Source organism: Phocoena phocoena, chromosome 1, assembly GCF_963924675.1.
Source record: "Phocoena phocoena chromosome 1, mPhoPho1.1, whole genome shotgun sequence".
NCBI lineage: Eukaryota > Metazoa > Chordata > Mammalia > Artiodactyla > Phocoenidae > Phocoena > Phocoena phocoena.
In genome coordinates, this window is record NC_089219.1 from 106,442,130 (window position 1) to 106,465,755 (window position 23,626).

Genomic DNA, 23,626 nt, shown 5'->3' on the forward strand with positions numbered 1-23,626 from the left:
TCTCTATTCTTTCCAGAACTATAGACTTGAGAAGTGGGTTAAGTGCTTCTCATAAATTGCCTTATTTTGTCTTTATAAACCTGCATGAAACAAGCATCACTGTTCCTATTTTCAAGCGAGGGAACCAGAACTCATAGAGATTGTGACTTTTTCAGGATCATGGAGTTTAGGTACCATGATTACAAATCCTGACAGGTTGTTGGGTCATTTTACATAGTCATATGTCAAATGGCCATAGTCATATGTTGAGAAAAATTCTTTCCTATATGTTTTCTCACTGATCACAGCACCCACCCCACCTCCAGCATCTCTGGGGTGAGCGAGACTAGAGCAGCACATAGATAGCACTAGCTAGCGTGTGTTGATCACTTTGTGTGTCAAGTAGTGTGCTAAGTATGTGAAGTATCATCTCATTTAATGCTAATGGAAACCCTGTGAAGAAAGCATGATTATTACACCAGTTTACAAATCAGGAAATAAAGGCACAAAGAGTAACAAAGGAACTTACCAAGCATCTCATAATGTGCTGAGAATACTCGTCATTTTTGTGACCTAAAATAGTACTTTCTATGTTGGTGGTAATAAAAGTGCTGACTCATATAGGCCTGGAATCATGAGCTCCTCCTATTTAGATGGGCACAGAGTGCAGTTCTGTCTTCCCTAGGTAAACTGTAAATCCACTTGTATCTCCCAGTATTCTCCATCACATGCTTTCTATTCCATTAATTCTGAACTGCTTGCAATTCAAAGTTGTTTCATACTTCCAAGCCTTTGTTCTGGCTGTTCCCGCTGCCTAGAATAATTTTTCTCTCCTCTTCTTTACCTGGTTAAAGCCTACTCACCCTTTAAATTTCAGTTCAGGTCCAGTTTTCTGTTTATTTGTTTTTTCCTTTTAGGATGCCTCCCCTCATTCTCCAGTCTCAAAATATATACCCAGACTCTAGGCAATTCAGAGGCGGAAAGCCTCTTGTTCACCTTTTTCTAGTCTCTAGAACCTAGCATAATGCTGGTACATAGTAAGTGCTCAGTAAATGTTCATCAATTAAACTAAATTTGTTGAAAAGTGTTGAAGATTAGGTGTTATATTGGATTTGTATTCCCCCTGGCCTCTACTTCAGTATTCACTGAGTATATTCACAGTAAGTAAAATGATTCTAAAGAGGGTATTGGTATATTAATTAATTGGTTAGGATAGGAAACTGAGAAGTCAGGAAAAATACATTTATTTTTAGAAGTCCAATGTGCTATCCATTGTACTACAGAGGCAGGTGGGAAAAGTACATTTATTTTTTTATTTATTTATTTTTTTGTGGTACGCGGGCCTCTCACCGCTGTAGCCTCTCTCGTTGCGGAGCACAGCCTCCGGACGCGCAGGCTCAGCGGCCACGACTCACTGGCCTAGCCGCTCCGCGGCATGTGGCATGTGGCATCTTCCCGCACCGGGGCACGAACCTGTGTCCCCTACATCGGCAGGCAGACTCCCAACCACTGCGCCACCAGGGAAGCCCAGCACATTTATTTTTAATGGTGAGGTTAAAGGGAGATAACTGTCTACCTAAACTGGGATCATAAAATGTAAAGTAAGAGAAAGAAGCAGAGACCTTTCGAAATATTGGACAGGATTTATTAAGAAGATCATAATAATAGCTAATAATAATATGTATTGAGTGTTTATTAAACACTAGGCACTTTTTAGACATTTAACACATTTTATTTCAGCTCTTTTTCAGTTCATTTTCCTAACTTATGAGATAGATATTAGATGTTATATTACATCCATTATATGAGTGAAGAGACCAAGACTCAAAGAACTTGATGAAAGCTATTACAGGTATAAAGTGGCAGAGCCAAGATAATTCCAAGAGTCAAGGTTCTTGGGGAAATGAGAGGACCATTCAGAGGAGAGGTTACCTTAGTGCAATGTGTGCAATTTCGTTCTATGCAGAGAATCAAAATGGCAAATGCTATATATAGAAAAGCCGTGGAAAGGGTAGGGGTCTGTGGCTTTAAGGTCTAGAGGAGGCCTCCACTGCCCTCCCCTGTTTACACATTTTCTAATAATGCTGTCTTTAACATGAAAATGCCGGACAAGACCAGCTGCAGTGTTTGCTTAATTATAGTCTGAAGCTAGCTTTTCTGGGCAGTCTGAATCCAACCACAGTGAGTCAGCCTGTTGAGGCCCCACCCATCCTGGCAAATTTTTCCACTTGGGTCTTGAAGCCTGGGGGGGTGGGGTGCGGGAAGTGAGTCCTAAAAGGGACTTTTCTACTTTTATGGAGATCTGAGTTATCACGGCCTGGGTTTCCTGTTCTAGTTTAGGTGAGTCTGGGTCATGTGACTTCTGCCTTTAGGTCCAGCCATTTCAAGTGCTTCTTGAGTTTCTCTTTAATTACAGCCTTGGCAAATGAAAGCTACTGGTGAAGTACATTTTCTTTCTTTTTTTTTTTTTGAAAATGGCATTTATGTTCCTCAAACCACAGTGCCCCAAGCATACTGGTTTTGGTTTCACTAGTGTCTTGAGACTTTCAAAAAGTTATTAGATGAGAAGGGAAGGGGGGAATAAATCTGAAACTTTCTGCAATCATAAGCACAGGATTTTTTCTTTCTTGTTAAACATGACTTTTCAGAGGGATTCCACACAGTCATTCCACAGAACTTCGGCAACATTTTCATTCCTAAGCAACACTGCCAAAAATAGGCATCAAATCAATCACATTTTTCTTAAGAACTATGAATAAAAGCAATGATTCTGAGTGTTGTAGAGGATGCAGAGATGTATATGAGTTACCATTCTCGGAGAGCATACACTCTGATTAGGACATAAGAAATTTAAATTACACGAAATTTAATTTAAATAACATCTAAGGCACCAGTGGAAGAGATCACAAGATTAGAGTAATTGCCAGTCAAATGTATGTCTTTAAAATCCAGTCGTTAGGGGCTTCCCTGGTGGCGCAGTGGTTGAGAGTCCGCCTGCCGATGCGGGGGACACGGGTTCGTGCCCTGGTCCGGGAAGATCCCACATCCCACATCCCACATGCCACAGAGTGTCTGTGCCCGTGAGCCATGGCCGCTGAGCCTGCGCGTCTGGAGCGGGAGAGGCTACAACAGTGAGAGGCCCACATACCTCGAAAAAAAAAAAAACCTAGATGTTAGGACAAAACATTTTTTCTAATTTGTATTCATACATATCGGTAAACTTTACAAAGTTATAAATATTGGTTCACATTTGGTTACACAATTAACAAAGTAACTTTATCAAAAAGAATGAAATTACAAAAATTGAACAACCCTGAAAGTTCTGGAAGGTATGGTTACCAACACAGAAAAGAGCAATCACTTCCACAGAGAAAATGGCACTTGAATGAGAAAAATCCTTCTTATTTTTTGTTATCTCCTCTCTGTGTCCTCATTAGAACTTGTTGCCTTCTCCTCTTCACTGTATGAAGAGAAGCTCTGTCTTTCTTCCTATGGACTTGAGGAATTTCCATTCCAATGATAAAATTTTAAAATAACAAAAATAATGTTATCAATGAATATTTATTGAGTACTACAGTGTGCAGACCTCTGTGAACGCACCTGACTTGCATTATCTTCTTCAGTTCTGAAAACAGTCTTTTGAGGTTGGTACAACCATTATTTTCATTTGTACAGGGAGGGACACTGAAGCTAGGAAAAGACTAGTGATTGCTAGAAAGTGCTAGAGCTGGGATTTTAACAGAAGTGTACCGATTCCAGAACCTGAACGCTTAGCCACAATTTCATTATGCCTCTCTATGTACAGCTGCTCCCTTATTCATTTGTTTGTTCATCTACTCAGTATATGGGTACAATCTATGTGCCAGGCCTGTTCTAGCTTTTACATGCACAGTGATCAAGTATGAAAAGGTGTGTGTTGAAGGATGAATGTTTCAGTGTTTTTATACTAATAAAATATTAGAAACAATCTATTATTCATCAAGGCAAGGATTGATTATTTCAGCCATGGTACACATACAACAGAGCATCACAGAGCAATGTACTGACTTGGAAGGATGTGTGTAATAATAATAAAAAAATTTAAGATTAAACAACAGAACAACAACAACAATTTGAATATTACATAAAATAAGATCTCTTTAAAAAAATTATTTTTACATGATTTTTAAAGGTTACTTTCCATTTCCATTATTAAAAATATTGGCTATTTGTTATACAGCACATCCTTGAGCCTATCTTACACCCAACAGTTTGTACCTCCACTCCCCCACCCCTATACTGCCCCTCCCTCCCCACTGGTAACCACTAGTTTGTTCTCTGTGTCCGTGAGTCTGCTTCTCTTATGTTATATTCACTAGTTTGTTGTATTTTTTAGATTCCACATATAAGTGATATCATAGTATTTATAAGATCTCATTTTTGAGGGAGAAAAACTAGAAATGTCTGGAAGGATATACACCAAAATATTTAAAGTGATTAGGTCTGGGTAATAGGATTAGCCATGATTTTTACCTTCTTTATAACTTTTTGTATTATCTGAATTTTTAATAATGTGCATTCCTTTTATTTATCTAATCATTCAACAACTATTTCTAAAGTGCTTACTGTATACAACATAATGTCTTAAGCACTGCACATACAATAATGGATAGGCAAACATGGTTCCTGCCCTCAGGGAGTTTACAGATTAGCCAATTACAACAGAATGTAATCATTACAATGCTGTGGAGGCACTCAGGAGGGACCCTTACCCAGACTTTAGGGTCAGATGGGCTTCCTTTAGTAGGTAATATCTAATTCAAATCCGTACAGGCTAGTTGGAGATAGTGAAGTCAGAGCTGAATGGAAATGAAGAGGAATGACTTTCCAGGCTGACACTGCTACCCGTGAAAAGTCCTGGAGGCAGCAGAGCAAGTTCAGCAACAGGAGGCTTTTTGTCATGGCTGGAGCACTAGAGTATAGAATGGGGTTCAAGCTGGTTTTATCTCCCCCTACCACCTGCTACTCTCGGTCAAAGCCTTATTGTTACTGCCATGGTTATTCATGGTATCACTGTGAACTCAGCTCTTATGCCTAGACAAAGTCTTAATTGTGCCTTTGAAATCACCTTCTTTCCTAGAGAAGGGTGGAGAAAGAATTAATGAAAATCTAGAAAAATAGGTGAGGCCATAAATTGACACGTTCCATCTTGAATACTAAAAGCTCAGCAAATAATCTTCCTGGGTCGAACCAGTTGTGAACAAACAACACCAAGTCCTGCTCTTGTTGGTCGGGCCAAACCGTAGGAGAATCTAGTTTGGAGCCTAGGAATCCTTGGGAGCTCCCAGCATCAGTGCAGCTCAACTGTCATTTTGCCATGGAACTTATTTAACTGCCTCTGACAGTGCTATTTCTGGCTGGGCCATTTATTTTTGGTGACCAGGGAAGTTGTTATTTGTTTTGTTTTTATATAGTTCGTAGCGCTCCAATATGGTGATGACAACACCCTGCTGTTCCAGGATCATTGTGGGTAGCGTGGGTGTGTATCTATGGTGGGGGAAGACAGCAGGAACATCACTGGAACCCCTGCCATTTATCTACACAATGATGCTGCCTAAGACAGGGTTTATTTATCGACCTGATATAATAGCTCTGTTGTTAGCTGTCTTGCCATCAGGCCACGTATTTCAAGAAAAGGCTGTGTAGAGGACGGGTATCAGTATGCTTCTGAGTTTAAGGGGAAAAAATTGAATGATATTGTTAATATTTTAGCATTTAAAGGACTGAAACTTCAGGGATTATGTTGAAATTTCAGAAACAGAGTTTCAGAAGAAAGATTTGTTTATTGTGCAACCCCAAAGAAAAAAAGCCAGATGTTTGTAGAGTTCTCAGTCTGCTTTCTGAGGCAGGCATCAACAGCTGGCTTCTGGAACACTGGACAGAAACCCTGTGTGGAAGTGAAAGGGTTGATGAGTGGAAGACCAAGTTGATTGACTTCGATTGACATTTTCCTTATTAGAATGTTCTGCAGAAGTTATGCATATTCTTCAGGGCAGCCAAATGAGTATGTTTTTCCTGTCAAAATGTAGGGTGGATCATGTTTTCTTTCTGTTTTATTTAAGGACTGTAACAAAACTTTAACTTTTGATAGAACATAGCAATCCATGAGTATTTAATATTGAGGGCCACTTAAAGTATACTTTAGCTAGCCTTTATGTTAGGGCCCCATAATCTAAGTAGGATTAATATACATTTAGAAATGGTCAGTTCTAAACCATTTGCTTTTAACTGAATTGAACTGAATTGAAATTGAATCTTTATCATAGAAAAGTCCTTTGTAAAAGGCAAAGGACTGGATGTGTTACTTCTCACAGCTTTAGTTTCTTTCTTCTTTTTTAAATAACAGCTTTTTTGAAATGTAATTTACATACCATAAAATTCACCCTTTTAAAGTGTACAATTCCATGTTTTTTGTATATTTAATGAGTTGTGCAACAATTACCACTATCTAGTTCCAGGACATTTTCATCACCCCCCCAAAAACCCATCATACCCATTAGTAGTCATTTCCTGTTCCCTCTTCCCCCAGGCCCTGGAAACCACTCATCTAATTTCCCTATGGATTTGTCTAGTCTGAAAATTTCATATAAATAGAATCATGTAATATGTGACTTTTTGTGCCTGGCTTATTTCACATTATATAATGTTTTCGAGGTTCATTTGTGTTATAGCATGTGTCAGTACTTCATTCCTTTTTATGACAGAGTAGTATTCCATTATATGAATATGCTAAACTTTGTGTATTCAATCTTCTGTTTTTGGATGTTTGGGATGTTTCTGCTTTTTGACTCTGCGAATGATGCTTCTGTTTTGTGTGGACATATGTATCTCTTCTCTTGGGTGTATACCTAGGAGTGGAATTGCTAGGTCCTATAGTAACCCTATGTTTAATCTTTTGAAGACTAGCTTTGGTTTAGTCACCTTGAAAATGAAGAAAACTATGTTTTATATAGGTTCAGGTGGTCAGATCCTCTGAGGTCACAAGCAATATTATTTATAATGAAGGATACTTTTTGAAAATATGCAGGGACCTAAGGTAGAATTGGAAGTGCCTTATTAGTCACAGGGGAACCCTAGGTTCACAGGGGTCATCTAGTGTCATGAGTAAGGCCCTGATGAGTATGAAATATGGGTCAGACTGCTGGAAGCTGTAGTCTGTGCTCCTCCACTTTCTAGCTAAGCAAATCGGCTAACTTCCTGATGTCTTACTTTCCTGGAGTATAAAATGGGGATAATAATATCCAATCCACTTACTTCACAGTGTTGTAATGAAGATAAAATGAAATAATACATATATGGAAGTGCTTTGTATATTGTCAAATCCTATACAAGTGATTGTTGTCGTGAAGATAGTGTAATTATATCTAATTAATTTTGTAATACAAGTCAAAGTCATTCAAAACAGCCAGTAATTTAACTTTTGTAATTCTCCAACTTAGATTTTATCAGAAAAGCATAAGGACACCCAGACACATAGATGTATTACAAATAAAATATTTATATGTGAAACAAACCATCCTCCTCCTTCTCCTTGCCCCATCCCTTCGTGTCTATCCCTGCCGTCTAATCCAAAACAAGTAGGGTTCCTGGGTGCTAAAGAGCAGGAAGCGTTCTCCAGCCATTGGTGTGACCTTCCCACAGGTCTGTTTTGAAAATGTAACAGTTAGCAAAGTCTGTTGAGAGTCATCCTTAGGCCCCTAGTCGTTGTTGCTGCTTTTGTCTTGGAATAACATGTCCTTTACGCTCACTTATCTCCTCTTCCTCTTCCTGTGCAAGGCAACCAGAGCACTCAGTCTGAACAGGTAGACTCCCACTACCTTTTAGGGCTCTACCATAAGAGAGCTGGTGGGGTGCTCTGAGATCTTTCAAAAAGTGACAGCTCTCTCATTGGTGCTGCCTTTGGTAATATCGTTTCTATGAGAAAATATGTTTCAAACATAGAATCTCAGGATGGCTAAAGACCTTAAAAGTTCTCCAGAACTAACCTAGTGGAGGTGTGAAGATTCTTAACAATATCCCTGACAAGTGGTCCTTTAGTTTCAGTTGATTCCTTTTTGTGGCAGGAAATTTACTATCTCTCATAATGTAAGTGCTAAGTAAATATTTGATGTATGAATGTATGGATGGAGTGTGGCAATAAGTTCATTACATCCAGCTCTACTAGAGAATTTATTCTTATATTTAACTGAAAGCTGCCTTCCTGTAATCCCTAGTTTCATTCCATTTAAAATAGTTTTTTTAAAATAATAAACTATTTCACAGACAAGAACATACAAAGAACAATAAAACACTTGTCCATGTATCCAATATCTAAATTTTTTTTAAGATTTTTTGATTTGAACCATTTTTTTAAAGTCCTTATTGAATTTGTTACAATATTGCTTCTGTTTTATGTTTTTTTTGGGTTTTTGGCCGCAAGCCATGTGGGATCTTAGCTCTCTGACCAGGAATTGAACCCACACCCCCTGCATTGGAAGGTGAAGTCTTAACCACTGGATGGCCAGGGATGTCCCCCCAATATCTAAATTTTAACACATATTATTTTTGCTCTATTTGCCTCATATTGAAAAATAAAAGTTCACATTACAGATGCAATTGCAACACTCTTAATAGCCTACCCCAATCCGACCTCCTGACTCCTTTCCTACAGTTAATTACTATTAAGTATTTTTCCATAAGTCACACAATTAGAAAATAGCAGAGCTGAGATTTGAACCCAGATCTCCTTGGTTCAAAAGCTATTGCCCTTTCCACAATTCTGTGCTATCCCACCTAGATAAATATGTATAATAGTGATAATATTTATTGCCAATTTGTAAGTGGGTAGTAAAATGCCAAGGGTTGCTTAAAACACTATTCTCCCGTTCCTCTGCTTACCATATTAAGTTATTTACGAATATTTTTATTTTCATGAAATGTAAAATTATGAATTATCACAGATATCAAATTGGTGAAGTTGAGTTGCAAAAGTTTCATTATATTTGAAAAGAATGTGTGAATTAAGATGATTAATCATTTTTAGTGGAGTGGAACTGTATTTTTAGGAGAGGGATTGGTAAGAGATTAATATGTTTTCAAGCATTTCCATTGTAAGAACTATCTGGGGGGTCTGAATATGATTAAGCAAATTGAGGCTGAGTTGTTTTTAAAGGCTGACTTGACAGTCGGTTATGTTAATGGGGCATGACGCACAACAGCTGGGTTGTAATCTCCTACTATTGTTGGCATTGATTGAGTTCTTATTAAAGTCTTGTTTCCAGTCTGGACTAATACATTAAGAAGCTGTGGGAAGAAGAAATTAAGGAAGGAGCAGGGGAGAACTGTTAATGTTTGGAAAAAATATTTTCAGAGAAGAGTAAAGATTTTCTATATACTACATTAAAAAGGAAGAACAAAGATAGAAGCACTGCCCCTTGCTCAAGAACCTGCAGTGTTTGTTTCCTAAGCAGTGCAGAGCTTATCCAAAGCTCTGAGAGGCCCTGATTTAGGAGGTCTAGTGAGCAGCCCAGGTGTGTGTGGTTTTGTTTGATAAAGCTACAAAACACAAACAAATAAAACAAAACATAAGTAATAAGCAAATAAAGTAAGTAGAAGGTAGTTCCTCGCCCTTTGTTCAAACTGAGAACCAGGATCTGCTAAAGGAACAAACTCGGGCTCCTCATCCTGACTTTCAAGGTCTTTCTAAAATGGTTCTTCACTTCCTGTCCTCTCTGTTCACCCACTACAGGACAGCACGTGCCCTTTGTTTCAGTCCACTTGGTCGTCTGCACTTTTGCTTATGTTCTACCTGCCTAGATTGCCTTGTATTCTCCCTCCAGCCTATGCAAACTTGATTCATCCTTTAAGGAGAGCAAAAATGTCACTTCTCTCTGGAACCTTCTCTGGTAGCCTCTCTTTCCTAATTGCTATAGTTTTTATTATTTGTACAGTTAATACTGCCCTTTGATTGTTATTTATCATATATTATTCCCCATTTACTCAGAACTCTTGTACATAGTTCAGATTCTGCATTAAAATTAGTCTATTAGAAGAATTAATTTTACTTATAAAATTACCTTTAGATATGCTCTTCCTCCTACAAGATCTGCATAATCTTGTATACAGATTGAATTCTATTAGGATTAAATCCAATGAAGTCAAAGTCAGCAGGTTAGTTATTCATCCATTCTTTTATTAAATATTTCTTGAGCACCTACTATGTGCCAGGCACCATTCTGGGTACAGGTGATATAGCAGTGAACAAAACGGGCCCATATCCTGGCTTTCTCATGGAGTTCACATGCTAGTAGGGAGAGACAGACAAGAAACAAAATAAATAAGTAAATATAATATTTTAGAAGGTGATTAAAAAAAACAATGAAGGGAGACGTGGAGGTCTGGGGTGAGGCATAGGGTGAGTAACAGTTTTAAATAGGGTGGTCACCTCATAGAGGAAGTGACATTTGATCAAAGACTTGAAGAGGGTGAGGAAGAGAATGCAGATAACTAAAGAAAGAGCATACTATTCAGAAGTATCAATAAGCTGAAAGGCCTTGAGGAGGGAGGGTGCTTCGTGTTTTTGAGAAACAGCAAAGAGAAACAGTGTGGCCGGGGCAGAGTACGTAGGGGAAGAGTAGTAGGAAAAAAGTAGAAGAGAGAGTAGGGGAGAGGCTCCAGATTATGCAGGGCCTTGGGACTTATGGGCTAACAAAACGACTGACTTAGCCTTTCACTCTCAATTAGATGGGAAGCCATTGGGGGTTTCCAGCAGAGGAGCAATCTGACATTTTGTAACCCTCATAGTGATATGACTGCCACGCTAAGAATCGACTATAGGGGAGCAAGGGTGGGAGTGGGGAGACCAGTTAAGGGGCTATTCAAATAACTCAGAGGAGACCTCACAGTATCTTGGGCCAGAGTGGCAAAGGTACGAGCGGCAGTGGTGGTAGATAGCTTCTCTATATGTGTTGAAAATAGAAATCTTGATAGACAGATTTACAGACAGATGAGATGATGTGCATGAGAAAGAAGGGTCAAGAATAATTCAAAGGTTTTGGCCCAAACAACTGCAAATATTGGTGGTTACAAACTGAAATGGGGTCCAAAGAGGAAGGAACATATGTGCTGGGAAAAATTAGGAATTCAGTTTTATATATCACGAGTATGAGCTGTCCATATTCAAGTAGAGATTTCTACTAGGAAGTTAGGTGTAGATTGGAGTTCAGGAGAAAAGTCAAGATGGGCATATAAACTTAGAAATTTAAGTGAACAAAACATTATTTTTCTAGTCACCATTCTAGCAGATGTAGCTTCTTTGGAACCATTAAAACAAACTTTTCTATATCATTGGAAAGTTATGAGAATAATATTGGGTTGGCCAAAAAGTTTGTTTGGGTTTTTTCATAAGATCCTAGCCGAACGAACTTTTTGGCCAAGCTAACATAAGCAAGCTAGCCCATATTTAACAGATCAAATCAGCAAAAAATGAAATATATATGCAATAATTATCTATTCATTAATTTAACAAATATTTAGGGAGTGCGTCCTAAATATTCTGCAATGAGAATACAAAGACACAAAATAGGCCTTGCCAGCCCTCAAAACACTCTAGTCTGACTGAGGTGATTGTATACTGCACAGTGGGAAGAATTAACTGGAGAGGTCTTCTTGGCAATTGTGGGAGCTGAAGGGATATAGAGAGGCATATAAGTCATTGACCCTTGGGCAGCTTACAGACTAGTTGGAGAGGTAGACACATGAAAAAGTTAAAAGCTCTAAAATGTGTAAATAACCCTGCAGGACAACAGAAAAGCATTACCATGAGGCAGCATACGAGCACTTGCCAAACGTTAGTATTTGCCCTAGGAGCTCAAGAGGAAAAAGTTTTTCCAGTCTGGCGTAGCAGGAAAAGCTTTGTTTGGGTGGAATTCAAACTTGAGAAAGTGACTTGAAAAAAGAGGCAGGGTGTCTTGAGAGGGTGTGATTTTTTTTTTTTTTTCTTTTATACTAAGAGTGATGAGATGCCTGTGAAGGATTTTTAAGTAAGGGAGATGACAGGATAAGATTTGAGTTTTGAAAATAATGCTTTTAAAATAATGGGTTGTCTTAGCTTTAACAAGGAGAAGAACTAGCTGGATGAATTCTGGCCGACATGATAGACACGGCTGCAAAAGTTTTTGCCATGAGGTTTGTCGTGAGAATGGCACATTCAAGTTGAACTATTTAGCCAACAGCTGGATATGTAGGGCTAGATCTTGGGTGAGACAACTCAGTTGGAGGTTTGGGGACTGTTTGGGAGGCAAAAGTCAAAGCCCTAAAAGTGGATAAAATCTCTAAGGGAGAAAGTGTGAAGAGAAAAAAATCAGAAGGCTAATGACTAATTATCATTTAAGTAGTAGCTTTAAAGAGCCAGGAAAAAAAGAAAAAAAAAACAAAACAGAGAAGAGGCTAGAGAGATAGGAAAAGAACAAGGGATCACAGGGCATAAGAGAAAATAGGCTTAATGTGAAGAAAGAAATATATAGGTTGGATAAGAGCACCTGCATTCATATGCAATTTTACTTTCCATAAAGCTTCTATTAAATTATCTTACATGATGAAAGAATCCAAGTAGACATCAAAAGCATGATTAAACACTAATCTAGAATCTGGCACCTGGTTCCCCCTGTGCAAAATGGAGGTAATAATAATCAGGTTATTCCTCTAGGAGCTTAGACCAGGAAAGGGCCTTAAAATCACCATTTCCAACCACTTCATTTTATAAATGAGGACAGTTAGGCGTCTGGAGAAGTGTACTCCCAAGGTCATACGTCTATTTAGTAACAAAGCTGGGACCAGAAAAGCATCTTCTTGAGTCTTACCTCAGACTTTTCTCTTCCTCACTGTCTCTAATTAAGCCTAGGTGAAATTCATTTATTCTAAGAGCACAGATTTAATGAAATTAGCTAAATGCATTTTAAATGTGCCCTTTTTTTTTTAAATGAAGAATATATTGTCTTAAGTTACCAGTGGTCTAGGTAAGAAATGCGTTGCCTACTTATAATCCAGCTCTATTTGAGAGAATGGTCAGTTCTAATTATGTCCTCCTGAGGCCACTTTATTCACTCAAATTTTTTCTGTCTTTCAAAGCAAAGTGCAAGTGCAACTCCTAGTCAAAGCTTTCTTTCTCTCACCATCCTAATGAGAATGAATCACTCTTTCTTCTGGGTTCCCACAGATTCAGTATTTTTCAAACTTTAGGACAAAACGTATTAGTGGGTCATGGAATCAATTCAGTGGGTCACTCCCAAAAAGAGAAACGGAATAGGAAATATCAGAGTGCATCCTACATAGTGATGGTTAACATTACTTTGGGGAACTTTTACTTCAGTTGTGTGTGTGTGTGCATGCACTGGATTGCAGTGTGAAATGTAAAATGTTTGAATAACACAGGCCTGGAGGATTATAATGTAAAACATATGCACCGACATCTCTACGGCCACCTATCTCTTGGAGGGCTGGGACTGTCTTCATCTTTGTATTCCTCATGCCCAACATACTACCTGCTGTGTACAAAAAAGGGAGGTTGATTGGAATTACTATGAAGAGTGAAGAAAGAATTAGAAGAATGAAGAGCAGGTAGGTTGGGGAGGAACCTTATATGTGAATTAAGTATAAAGTTTTTGTTTCCTTTACTTTGGATGTTAATATTAATTTGTTTTCAAGCTAGTATTACTGCACCCAAGAACCTGTGTTTGGTATCTGTGCTGTGGCGTTGTCTCCCAGTCACCTTCAATGTCCCGTGTGGTGTGGTATAAATAATACTTCCTGCCAACGTTGCAGCTGTCATTCAAGGATCTTAAATTGCTTTAGGAGCAGGATCTGGTGATGAGTGCCTAGCTCCACTTGGCAGGTGCCGGAGTTAAGGACTAGTGACTGGGTAAAATCTCTGGGCTCCAGCCTGACACCTCCCTCCATCACCTCCCACCCTCTTTCCGCCCTCATCCCTTAGAGGGAGGAACCTTTGACCCTGCCTCTTGGAGCTTGTGTAACTGGTAAACAGATTTTTGCAAAGATTCCACTGAACTAGAAGATTGGCCCTTTCTTTGGAGGTGGCTCAGGTGTGTATGGGGGGAGGGGCATGGTAATAAAGGCTATTTCTTTAACTGCCTCAGGGCTGGAAAGGTCCAGGGAATAAAACTGGGAAGGAGCTGATGAGAGGTGAGCTTCTGGATCATTCAAGGAAATTAGAAACCCCTCTGATTAGTCGTTCTTTAAGATTTGCACCTGACAGAAGGGGGATATTTGATACGTGGTCGCCATTTTGTGGGCCATTCTGTGTCCTTGCAACCCAACCATCACCTTGAATTACTCCCATTCCCCATTTCCTGGAAGCTTCTGAGGGTCAGCCCCCTCTCTTTTCTGAGAAACTGTTAACTGCCTACAGTTGGGCCTGAGAGGCTGAGGGAGGGTGAGAGCCGAGTCCTAGCTTGGAGTCGGGTTACACCACTTGTGTCTGAGTTCACGCAGCATGTTCCTCTGTCAGGGATTCCGCAAATATCTCCCGAGGTAAAAAAGGAAAGCGCGCTGCGCTCCAGCACCCAGAGCAGCGAGCCCAGGCCCAAGTGCGGGAGAGAGCGCCAGCCATCAGGGGCATGTCGCCGTAGCCTCGCAGCGTCGCCGCCGGCTCGCTTCATGCCGCGGTGCAGCTGCACCACGCTCCTGGGCTGAGGGGGCGATTGGGCATGTGCTCCTCCCCATGGGTTGCCCACCATGTCTAATGGATATCGCACTCTGTCCCAGCACCTCAATGACCTGAAGAAGGAGAACTTCAGCCTCAAGCTGCGCATCTACTTCCTGGAGGAGCGCATGCAGCAGAAGTATGAGGCCAGCAGGGAGGACATCTACAAGAGGGTGAGTGCGGGGGCCTGCGGCTCGTGGGGGGCAGGGGCTGGTGGTGGACACATCCAGATTCCGAGCTCTTCCTAGCTGGTGCTGTGCGAATCAGTGGGGCAGGCGGTCTCCCGGCCTGGTCTGGTCACCTTAACGCCAGTGTGACCTTGGACAAGCCCATTTCACCTCATCTGTGCCTGTTGCCTACTTTCCTACTCTGTAAAGAGAGCGAGCTGGATTCAATCAGAGGCTCTCGACCTCTGGTTTGGAACTGTGTAGAACAATCCCCTTGGGGGCTGGTTTAAAGTGTCGATTACTGTCTTACCCCCAGGGATTCTGATTTAGTAAGGGAGGGGGAGCTTAGAAATCTGCATTTTTAAACAAGCCCCAGAGGTGACTGAAGCTGGTAGTTTTCAAGTCACACGCTCTGCTTAGAGAAGGGACCCTTCTAGCTCTGGCACATGGGGGCAGGGAATGATGCCACGGGGAACAGGGCAGGGGCTGAGGACATTTCTGTTCCTTGAGAGATTCGTGTTTGTTTTTGAAGATTATGCAGATGGGCTTTTAGGACGGGGTCTTAGGCATTTTCATCTTTAGGAATAGTTCACCTTAGAATGAAGAAAGGGTATTGATGGAATGAACAGCCGTTGGCCTTGGGTGGGGTGGGAGAGGGAATGGCGGCTTCCCTGAAAGGGAGGGCTGTCTTGATTGATGGGGGAGTGGGGCTGGGAAGGAAGACAGAGGGGATTGGCTGAGTTGAGGGTGAGATGAGACAGCACCTTGGTAAGAGAACATTAGGCTATGGTTTACAAGGATTAAGCTTCCTAACTGGTTGCCACAATGTTGGTTTCCTTAGCTTTCTTAGTGTCTGGGCTAGCAGGACCTGAAGTGGCCTGAGCGACCTGGAGCTGGTGGCCTCTGACTTTATCAGTTTCTAAATCTCCAGCTGTTTGCACCAGAGGACTATACCAATATTATCATTATCTATGTGTGCCCTGTCCTGTCGAGAAGGAGTTTGGGAAGCATTACCGGCTGCTAGATAGTACTTTAGATCAGAGGAATAACTGGTGTTTCGGACCCAAACCACTGTTTGGTAAATTCAACTAAGATGAACTGCTAAATCTGAGGGATTTAGCCCTATTTTCTGACTTTTCTGGATTTCCATGTTTTAACCTGAATTTTCCTGAAATTAATCCAGACTCATCTTTTGTCTTTTATGTGACTATATAGTGAATGTACCTCAATGGAGCTGCCAGGGGTCGAGGGGGATGTTGCCAGGTGAGGGTTGGTAACTCAGAGAGAGGGAGAAGGGGAGCGTGAGTGCAGTATTTGCCTCGGAGTAGGAATAGTGAATGAATTTGTTCACTGTGCAGAGGGAGGGACATTTTCCCATTAACTGTCTCCAAAGCAAGACAGAAGAAAGGGGCAATTTCGTATAGATAATTTGAGGGAAAGGATTTTTTTAGCTTGAATCAAATGACCGCTTGAGTCAGTTGGTCTCACCCTCTGCTCTGCACTGGCTGAGGGGACACTCTGGGTGGGTGTGAGAGGGCACCGTCGCTGTACTGGAGAAGTGTGACTGAGAGGATTATAGGAGCTGCACCGAGGTATGGTGGGGGTAAGTGGGCCACAGGACATTGTCACATGCAGAGGTGTCAACCCTTTGTTAGACTCCTGTATTGCCACTAGTCCCACTCAGGAAGTAGAAGCGGCCCTGTCTCTTCCTGGTCTAAGAGCAGAGTAGTCAGGCAGCTACAGGCATCCTATAATATGGGGAATCTCAAACTATTGTGTCCCCTCCTTTCCCTTCTCACCATACCTTTGTTCCATTCGTCTGTCACATTACTCATCCTGTTTGGCTATGATTATTTGGGAAGCACCAACAGCCTAGGTTAAAATGCCCTTATTTGGGAAGCAGAATACATAAAGCCGTTATCAATCATAAACATCGTAGTTGAAGTTACTTTATCACACTATGTAGTGATGAGGAATTGATAGAAATCAGGGCAGTTGCATTTTGATGGAAGGACAAGGGATTAGAAAACCACAGATCAGGAGCCTTGGACAATCAGAGACCTGGGCGAGTTACTTAGCATCTCTGAGCCTGTTCCAGTCCCTGTAGAACTGGCATTAAGAATAATGCACAGGGGCTTCCCTGGTGGCGCAGTAGTTGAGCGTCCGCCTGCCGATGCAGGGGACACGGGTTCGTGCGCCGGTCCGGGAAGATCCCACATGCCGCAGAGCAGCTGGGCCCGTGAGCCATGGCCGCTGAGCCTGCGCGTCCGGAGCCTGTGCTCCGCAACGAGAGAGGCCACAAGAGTGAGAGGCCTGCGTACTGCAAAAAAAAAAAAAAAAAAAAAAAAAAAGAATTATGCACAGCACCATAGGCCCTGAAAATTATTTGTTGAGAGTATGAATAAATAGCAGCCATAAAGATTAAATAAGAAGACATAATCAAAGCACTTTGTAAACTTCATAGCATCCTACAGGAGGGGGTAGTAGTTGTATGCCTACTAGTAGTAATAGTTATTATGACATTTAAAAATGGTAAAGCAATTTGGTTCCTTTAATCTCACCCTCAGACGTTCCCATGAATGTGTTTTACGTTCATCCATGTTAGTCCCTTTGTGACTCCACAAGTTTAGGACAATTAATTAGCAGCCATGTTGGCAGAGACAGGGAGAGTGATGTGCAGTGCATCACATGGTAAGTCAGGTAGTTCAGATAAGAATTTAGAGCCCTGTTCTGTGACTAAACTTAGCTTGATTTTTTTTTAGTGTTGGAAGGACTCTTTAAATATAGTAAAAGCATTAAATCATGCCCAACTAAGTGAGAATCTGCAATAATTTGGGTGCTGTATGCATGGATTCTCTTAAAGAAAACCAGTATTTGTGAAACATATGTAATAAAATTCTATTATGAATAGTAACTATTTTATCATTTCGCATATTTTTACTACTGCAGACTTTTGTTGAGATATTTGTACTGAAGAGTAAAAAGTTACTGTCTTAGAGGCAATCAAGCATTTCACCATAATGACTACAGGGAAGGGAAAAATGAGAAACTGCAGGAGAAAAGGACTGGAGAGTGGGTTCTGTCTTTTTCTTTCCAAGTGGCAAGTCCTCCTTTATGTAGCTGATTGAGGGAGAGACTAAAGTAGATATACATAATTCTTAATTGTAAAGGAAGCTACAAGGCTGTTTAATTTTAAGAAAAGTTGTAAGAGTTAGAGAGTTACATAAAAACCTAAAAGTATCAACTTCAGAGCAAGTAAATAAAAAAGGAGTTAAGGGTTTCTCTCTTTCAAGATGCTCAGAGAATTCAGAAATAAAATAATATTAAACTATACATAAGAGTTGGTTCTGCGAGACTGGCTATTTTTGGTTGAGTGTTTAAGTTAAACTACCCTTTAAGCTTCAGCTTCTGTAAATATTTAAACACACAGGAAGAGGCTGCTTACCCTCAGCACAGGACAACTAGGGTATATACCTACATGATTAGGTACCACTGCCCCCTCTTGATAGCAAATATTAATTGTAGGTTCAGTTTTGGGGGAAGACAATATGTAAAGCAAGGAAGGGAGAAACCGTTGCAGTACACAGAGCTCCTGATTCTGGAGCAAAGTAAAGAGAGAAAACACTGTGAGTGGTTTACAGCTGAGCATGGCCCACTCCCAAGAAGACTGGCTTGTTAGCATTTCTGAACAGCAGCTGCTCTGGTAAATAATTTCTGGGCGGCAACTTGGCTGACTTCCTCGTCGTTGTTGTTGATTATCTAATCCTGCATCTTCTCATGATAGCTGAGCGTGCCCCCACTAGAAATATGCCCAACCCTGGAATTTGTGAAATCCACTGCTGTGTGATAAACACCCAATCCCCAAACAGCATACAAAACCACCATCCACTGTGTTTTGCCACACGATGACTACTTACTTGCTAAGCTTGTGTGAATTTATTATTATATAAGGTTGCTTTGAAAAAGATTTAAGGTTCCATTCTAAGAATAGAATTTAAAATCTGACAGGGTCAGATCCAATAACAAAAGCGACAGGAGAAACTGAATGTTGTCATCCTGGACCAGATAGAGTCAATGTTTAAGTATGACACAATTGGTGTTGGACGGTTAAAGTCGATTTGGCCTTTAGACAGGAGTTGAAAGAGTTGTGTTCCATTGTTTTGTGGTCTTTAAACTGCCTGACTTCTTTGAGCTGTGGTTTCTCATCTTTGAGTCTAGATATTTTTCCTGAGCAAACTTTGAAGTTTATACGTAGCTTATTTCTGCAGCTAGGTTTGTTTGGTTTTTTTCACAGCTAGGTTTTTAAAATCATGATAAACAGCCCACTGACTTTACTTGCCTACCAGATTTTTATCATTTCTACTGTTCTGCTATCACTGGGCATAGTAGTTAAGAGTTAGGAATAAGACAGGCTTGAGATGGAATCTTGGTTCTACTACTTGCTACCTGGGTTAGCTTGGGCAAATACTATAATTTCCCTGAGCTGAAGTAGGTCTTGTAATAATTTCTATCTTACAGGGTCTGGAGCAAGATCAAGTGAGCCAATCCATTGAAACCAGCACAATGCCTCTCACATGGTAGTAAGCCCTCAAACAATATTTGCCCCTGTTGTGACAAACTGGGAGATGGCAGAATTATCCAGATAAGTCCAGTTACTGGACACATCCAATTTGGGCCACTTTTGAATTCCAAATCAGTTTCTTCTTCTTCAGTAGTGGATTTGGGACAATTTGCCCTATTTGTCTCAATTCTCCATTTTAGTTTGCCCATGTATAAATAACATAACATAATCGAAGTGTCCCTATTACAGCACAATTACTGTCACCCTCACATACAAATGTTTCTTCAAAAAAAAAAAACAAACAAGAAAGGCTAGATTTGTTACATTTTTTAATAAAATATTTTATTTAGTAATAATACAAAGTCCTTTGCTTTCACAAAAATTATTATGACTATGCTTGGTTATGATTCAAAATTTTTTATCATCTTGGTTTAATACTTTGTAGCTTGGCCTGGTTCTATATTATTTAATTTTTAAGACCTAGCTTTCTTTTTAATGGAGATATAATTAACATATTGTATTAATTTCAGGTGTACAACATAATGACTCTATATGTATATGTCACGAGATGATCACCACAGTAAGTCTAGTTCACACCCATCACCACACATGGTTACAATTTTCTTTCCTTGTATGAGAACTTTCAAGATCTGCTCTCTTCATTGAATTTCTTTTTGTCTCAATGACTGATTTTCTTTAGTCCTAATCTGATTTCTTTAGGCTTTGGGAAATACGATGAGTAACATTGTACGTGCAGACTTACTGTGCTAAGTACCCAAAGGTTCAGTGATGCCCCAAGGAACTCCATCAGGCCATATAATTTAGGAACCTTGACTTGAACCAATGGAGGCAATTACAGAAAAACAAGTATCTTTGAGGGATATCAAACTGTAGGGACACAAGTTTTGAACTCAGTCAGAAAACTTGAATTCTGTGTTCCTTTTTTTTTTTTTTTTATTTTGGCTGCGCCACATGGCTTGTGGGATCTTAGTTCTCCGACCAGGGATTGATCCTGGGCCACCGCGGTGAAAGCGTCAAGTCTTAACCACTGGACTGCCAGGGAATTCCCAGAAAACTTGAATTCTGAATTTACCTTTTCCTACTATATATCCTTGGTCTGGTCCTTAACTTCTTTGAACCTTAGTTTCCTGAAATGGAGGCATGAATTCCCGCCCTGCCCTCCTCCCTATATGTAAACATGTTTAATGTGTTAGATGTTAAATAAATGTAAAGGATTATGACCATCCTGCATACCTGGAGACACATACTAGAGAGTGTGCACCTTCTCAGATTACTGTCTAAAGTAGCTGTTGCAGCTGCTGTTGCAGAATAAGTGGTTTTCTTATATTTAACAGAGTTGACTGTTTTCTTTTTATAGTTGGATACCTTGTTTAGTCAGCTGCTAAGTTTTTTTCCCCTTTGTTTTACATATGTGAACTTTAAGAAATGTGTACAGTAAGGAAGGGGGAAATGTAAATAAAGAGAAAGAAATAAGGGTGAATTTGGCCAAACTATTTTTAAACATTTCTGTGGAACTCACAGAGTGTCTTGTGTCCATGTCTGTACATACTGTGTGTGCTGACACCTCATTCTCTGCTTTCTGAGGTTCTTGAAGTCTTGCTTGTGCATTTCCTCTTCTTTGGGGGAGTAGAAGTAGGAAGAAAATAAGGAGACTTCATTCACTAAATAGTTGTAACCAATAGTTGTGTTTTTGGTTAAAAACATTTTTTTAACTTCACACCCATTTGGATGGCTATGATAAAACCAAAACAAAAACAGAAAATAACGTATGTTGGCCAGGATGTGGAGAAAGTGGGAACCCTGTGTATAGCTGGTTGAGAATGTAAAATGGTGCTGCCACTGTGGAAAACAGTATGACAATTCTTCAAAAAATTGAACATAGAATTATTATATGATCCAGCAATTCAAATTCTAGGTATATACCCAAAATAAGTGAAAGCAGGAACTTGAACAGATATTTGTACACCCACATTCATAGCAGCATTATTCACTTAGCCAAAATGTAGAAGCAAACTAAGTGTCCACTGACAGATAAATGGATAAACAAAATGTGGTATATACATACAATGGAATATTATTAATCCTTAAAAAGGAAGGAAATTCTGACACATGTTACAGCATGGATGAACTTTAAGGATGTTATACTAAGTGAAATAAACCAGTCACAAAAGGACAAATATTATATGATTCCACTTACAGGAAGTACCTAGAGCAATCAAATTCATAAAGACAGAGAGTAGAATGGTGGTTGCCAGGGGCTGTGGGGAGGTGGGGAATGGGGAGTTATTGTTTAATGGATATAGACTCAATTGGGGAAAAAGTTCTGCAGGTGGATGTTTGCACAATGTTAATGTACTTAATGCCACTGAGCTGTATACTTAAAAATGGTTAAAATGGTAAACTTTATATTATGTATATTTTACCACTAAAATTTTTTAAAGCAACTTTCCCATAACTGTCATAGTTACTTTAAAATTTTGTGAAATCCTTAACAAATACAACTTTTGGCTTTGTTTTGTTTTTGCCTAACACAACTCTTCTCATTTTTAAGCGCTCTTAATTAGATGTCATAATACTTACCTGTTTGGAAGAGGACATTTTTTTCCTTTGAATACTTAAGACCTTTTCTTTCAATCACTAGGAAACAAATCTAAAACTAAATCCTGGAGCCTGATTTAATTTTAAACCACTTTCAACTATCTCCTTAACTATGTCTACATAATTTGTACTTCTGCATGGACTTATCAGAAAGCCACTTCTTCCTATTATGTACATCCAGGTTTACACACTGATAAAAGGAGCGTAATATAGTTGAAAGACTAGGCATCGTAAGTCCCTGTCTCAAGTATTTACCTTATTTACATTATCACCTGGGCCATTCATTTACTCATGTCTCTACACATGCATTGGTTAATTCAAGCATCTATTGACCACTCTATGCCAGCTACTGTGCTAGTTGCTGGTGGAGAAAGTTAACAAATAAATAAAAATGGTATAATAAGGGCTACTATAGAGGTATGTACAGATTGCTCTATAGTACTAAGGAGAACAGTAAAATGCACCAGAAAAGGCCTTGCCAAGCATGTGCAGTTTGAATTGAATCTTAAAAAATAATAATAGAACAAGGAACGGGGTAAAACATTTCAGGCAGAAGAAATAGTATTTACAGGGCATAGAAACAGGAAAAAGCATTGCGTGCTTGACACATTTCAAATCTTTCAGTATGACTGGAACACATGATATTGAAGACTTGTGGGGGTGGTTGGAAAGGTAAGCAGGGGACAGATCATGGAGAACTTTGGATTTCGCCATTCATGCATTAATAAACATTAATTGAGCACCTACTATATTCCACGTACTATGCTGGGAAGTTGAGGCTTCAAAGATGCATGAGACACAAGTGATATAGAGTATGGTAGGAGTCAGTAATAGAGATCGAATGAAGTATAAGGGAACTCAAATGAGGCATCTCTAACCCAACTGAATAGAGGAGATGGAAGGAAAATCGACAAAGGAGTCTTTGAGGAAATGACCCCTGAGCTTTGTCTTCAAAGGAGAGTAAGCATTGGTTAGTCAATGGTGGTGGGGAGGGTTAAAAGAAAGAAGCAAAAGCTTAGAGACAAGAAACCACATTGTATGTGTGGAGAATCGTTAAGTGGTTGTGTTGCTAAATTTAAGTTCTAGGCATAGAATGAGGCTGAAGGGTCTGCAGGGCGTAATCCTTTGTGCCATTTTAAAGAGTGTAGACTTTATCCTAAGGAGGATAGGAAGTCACTGGTGGGCTTTAAGCAGCAGGGAACATGCTAGATCTTTCTGATGGGTGGGGAAGATGGATTCAAGGAAGATAAGACAGGAAGTCAGGAGAACAGATAGGCCAACCAAGAGATGATGAGGGCCTAAATGAGGCCCATGGCAATAGGAGTGGAGGAGAGGGAGCTGATATGCGAAATATTTGGGAGGTCAACTATCCGTAGGACTTGGCGATTGATGGGATGGGAGGGTTGACAGAAAGGAATCAAGAAGACTGCCAGGATCCTGGCTAAGACAAGTCGCTTCTTCTGGGTCTCTGGTTCTTTAGGTATAAAACGTGTGGGCTGAACTGGGGTTGACACTAACATCTCTCCCAGCTCTGAAGTTCCGTGATTCTGAGCAGCCTCTTTG

The 23,626-nt window shown here is 40.0% G+C and overlaps 1 protein-coding gene across 11 annotated transcripts in view; it reads left to right on the plus strand.

Annotated features, from left to right (window-relative positions):
- PDE4DIP (phosphodiesterase 4D interacting protein) overlaps positions 1-23,626 on the plus strand; it is a 224,333-nt gene that overhangs the window by 65,103 nt on the left and 135,604 nt on the right. For 7 of the 11 annotated variants that reach the window (XM_065895567.1, XM_065895534.1, XM_065895543.1 and 4 more), the window contains exon 4: positions 14,779-14,889. The exons of 3 other annotated variants lie outside the window; for them this stretch is intronic. In XM_065895567.1, coding sequence (XP_065751639.1) covers positions 14,779-14,889 — 111 coding nt within the window. Of the gene's footprint in view, positions 1-14,748; positions 14,890-23,626 lie in introns of those variants that run through there. One more of the 11 variants, XM_065895611.1, reaches the window with a different exon arrangement.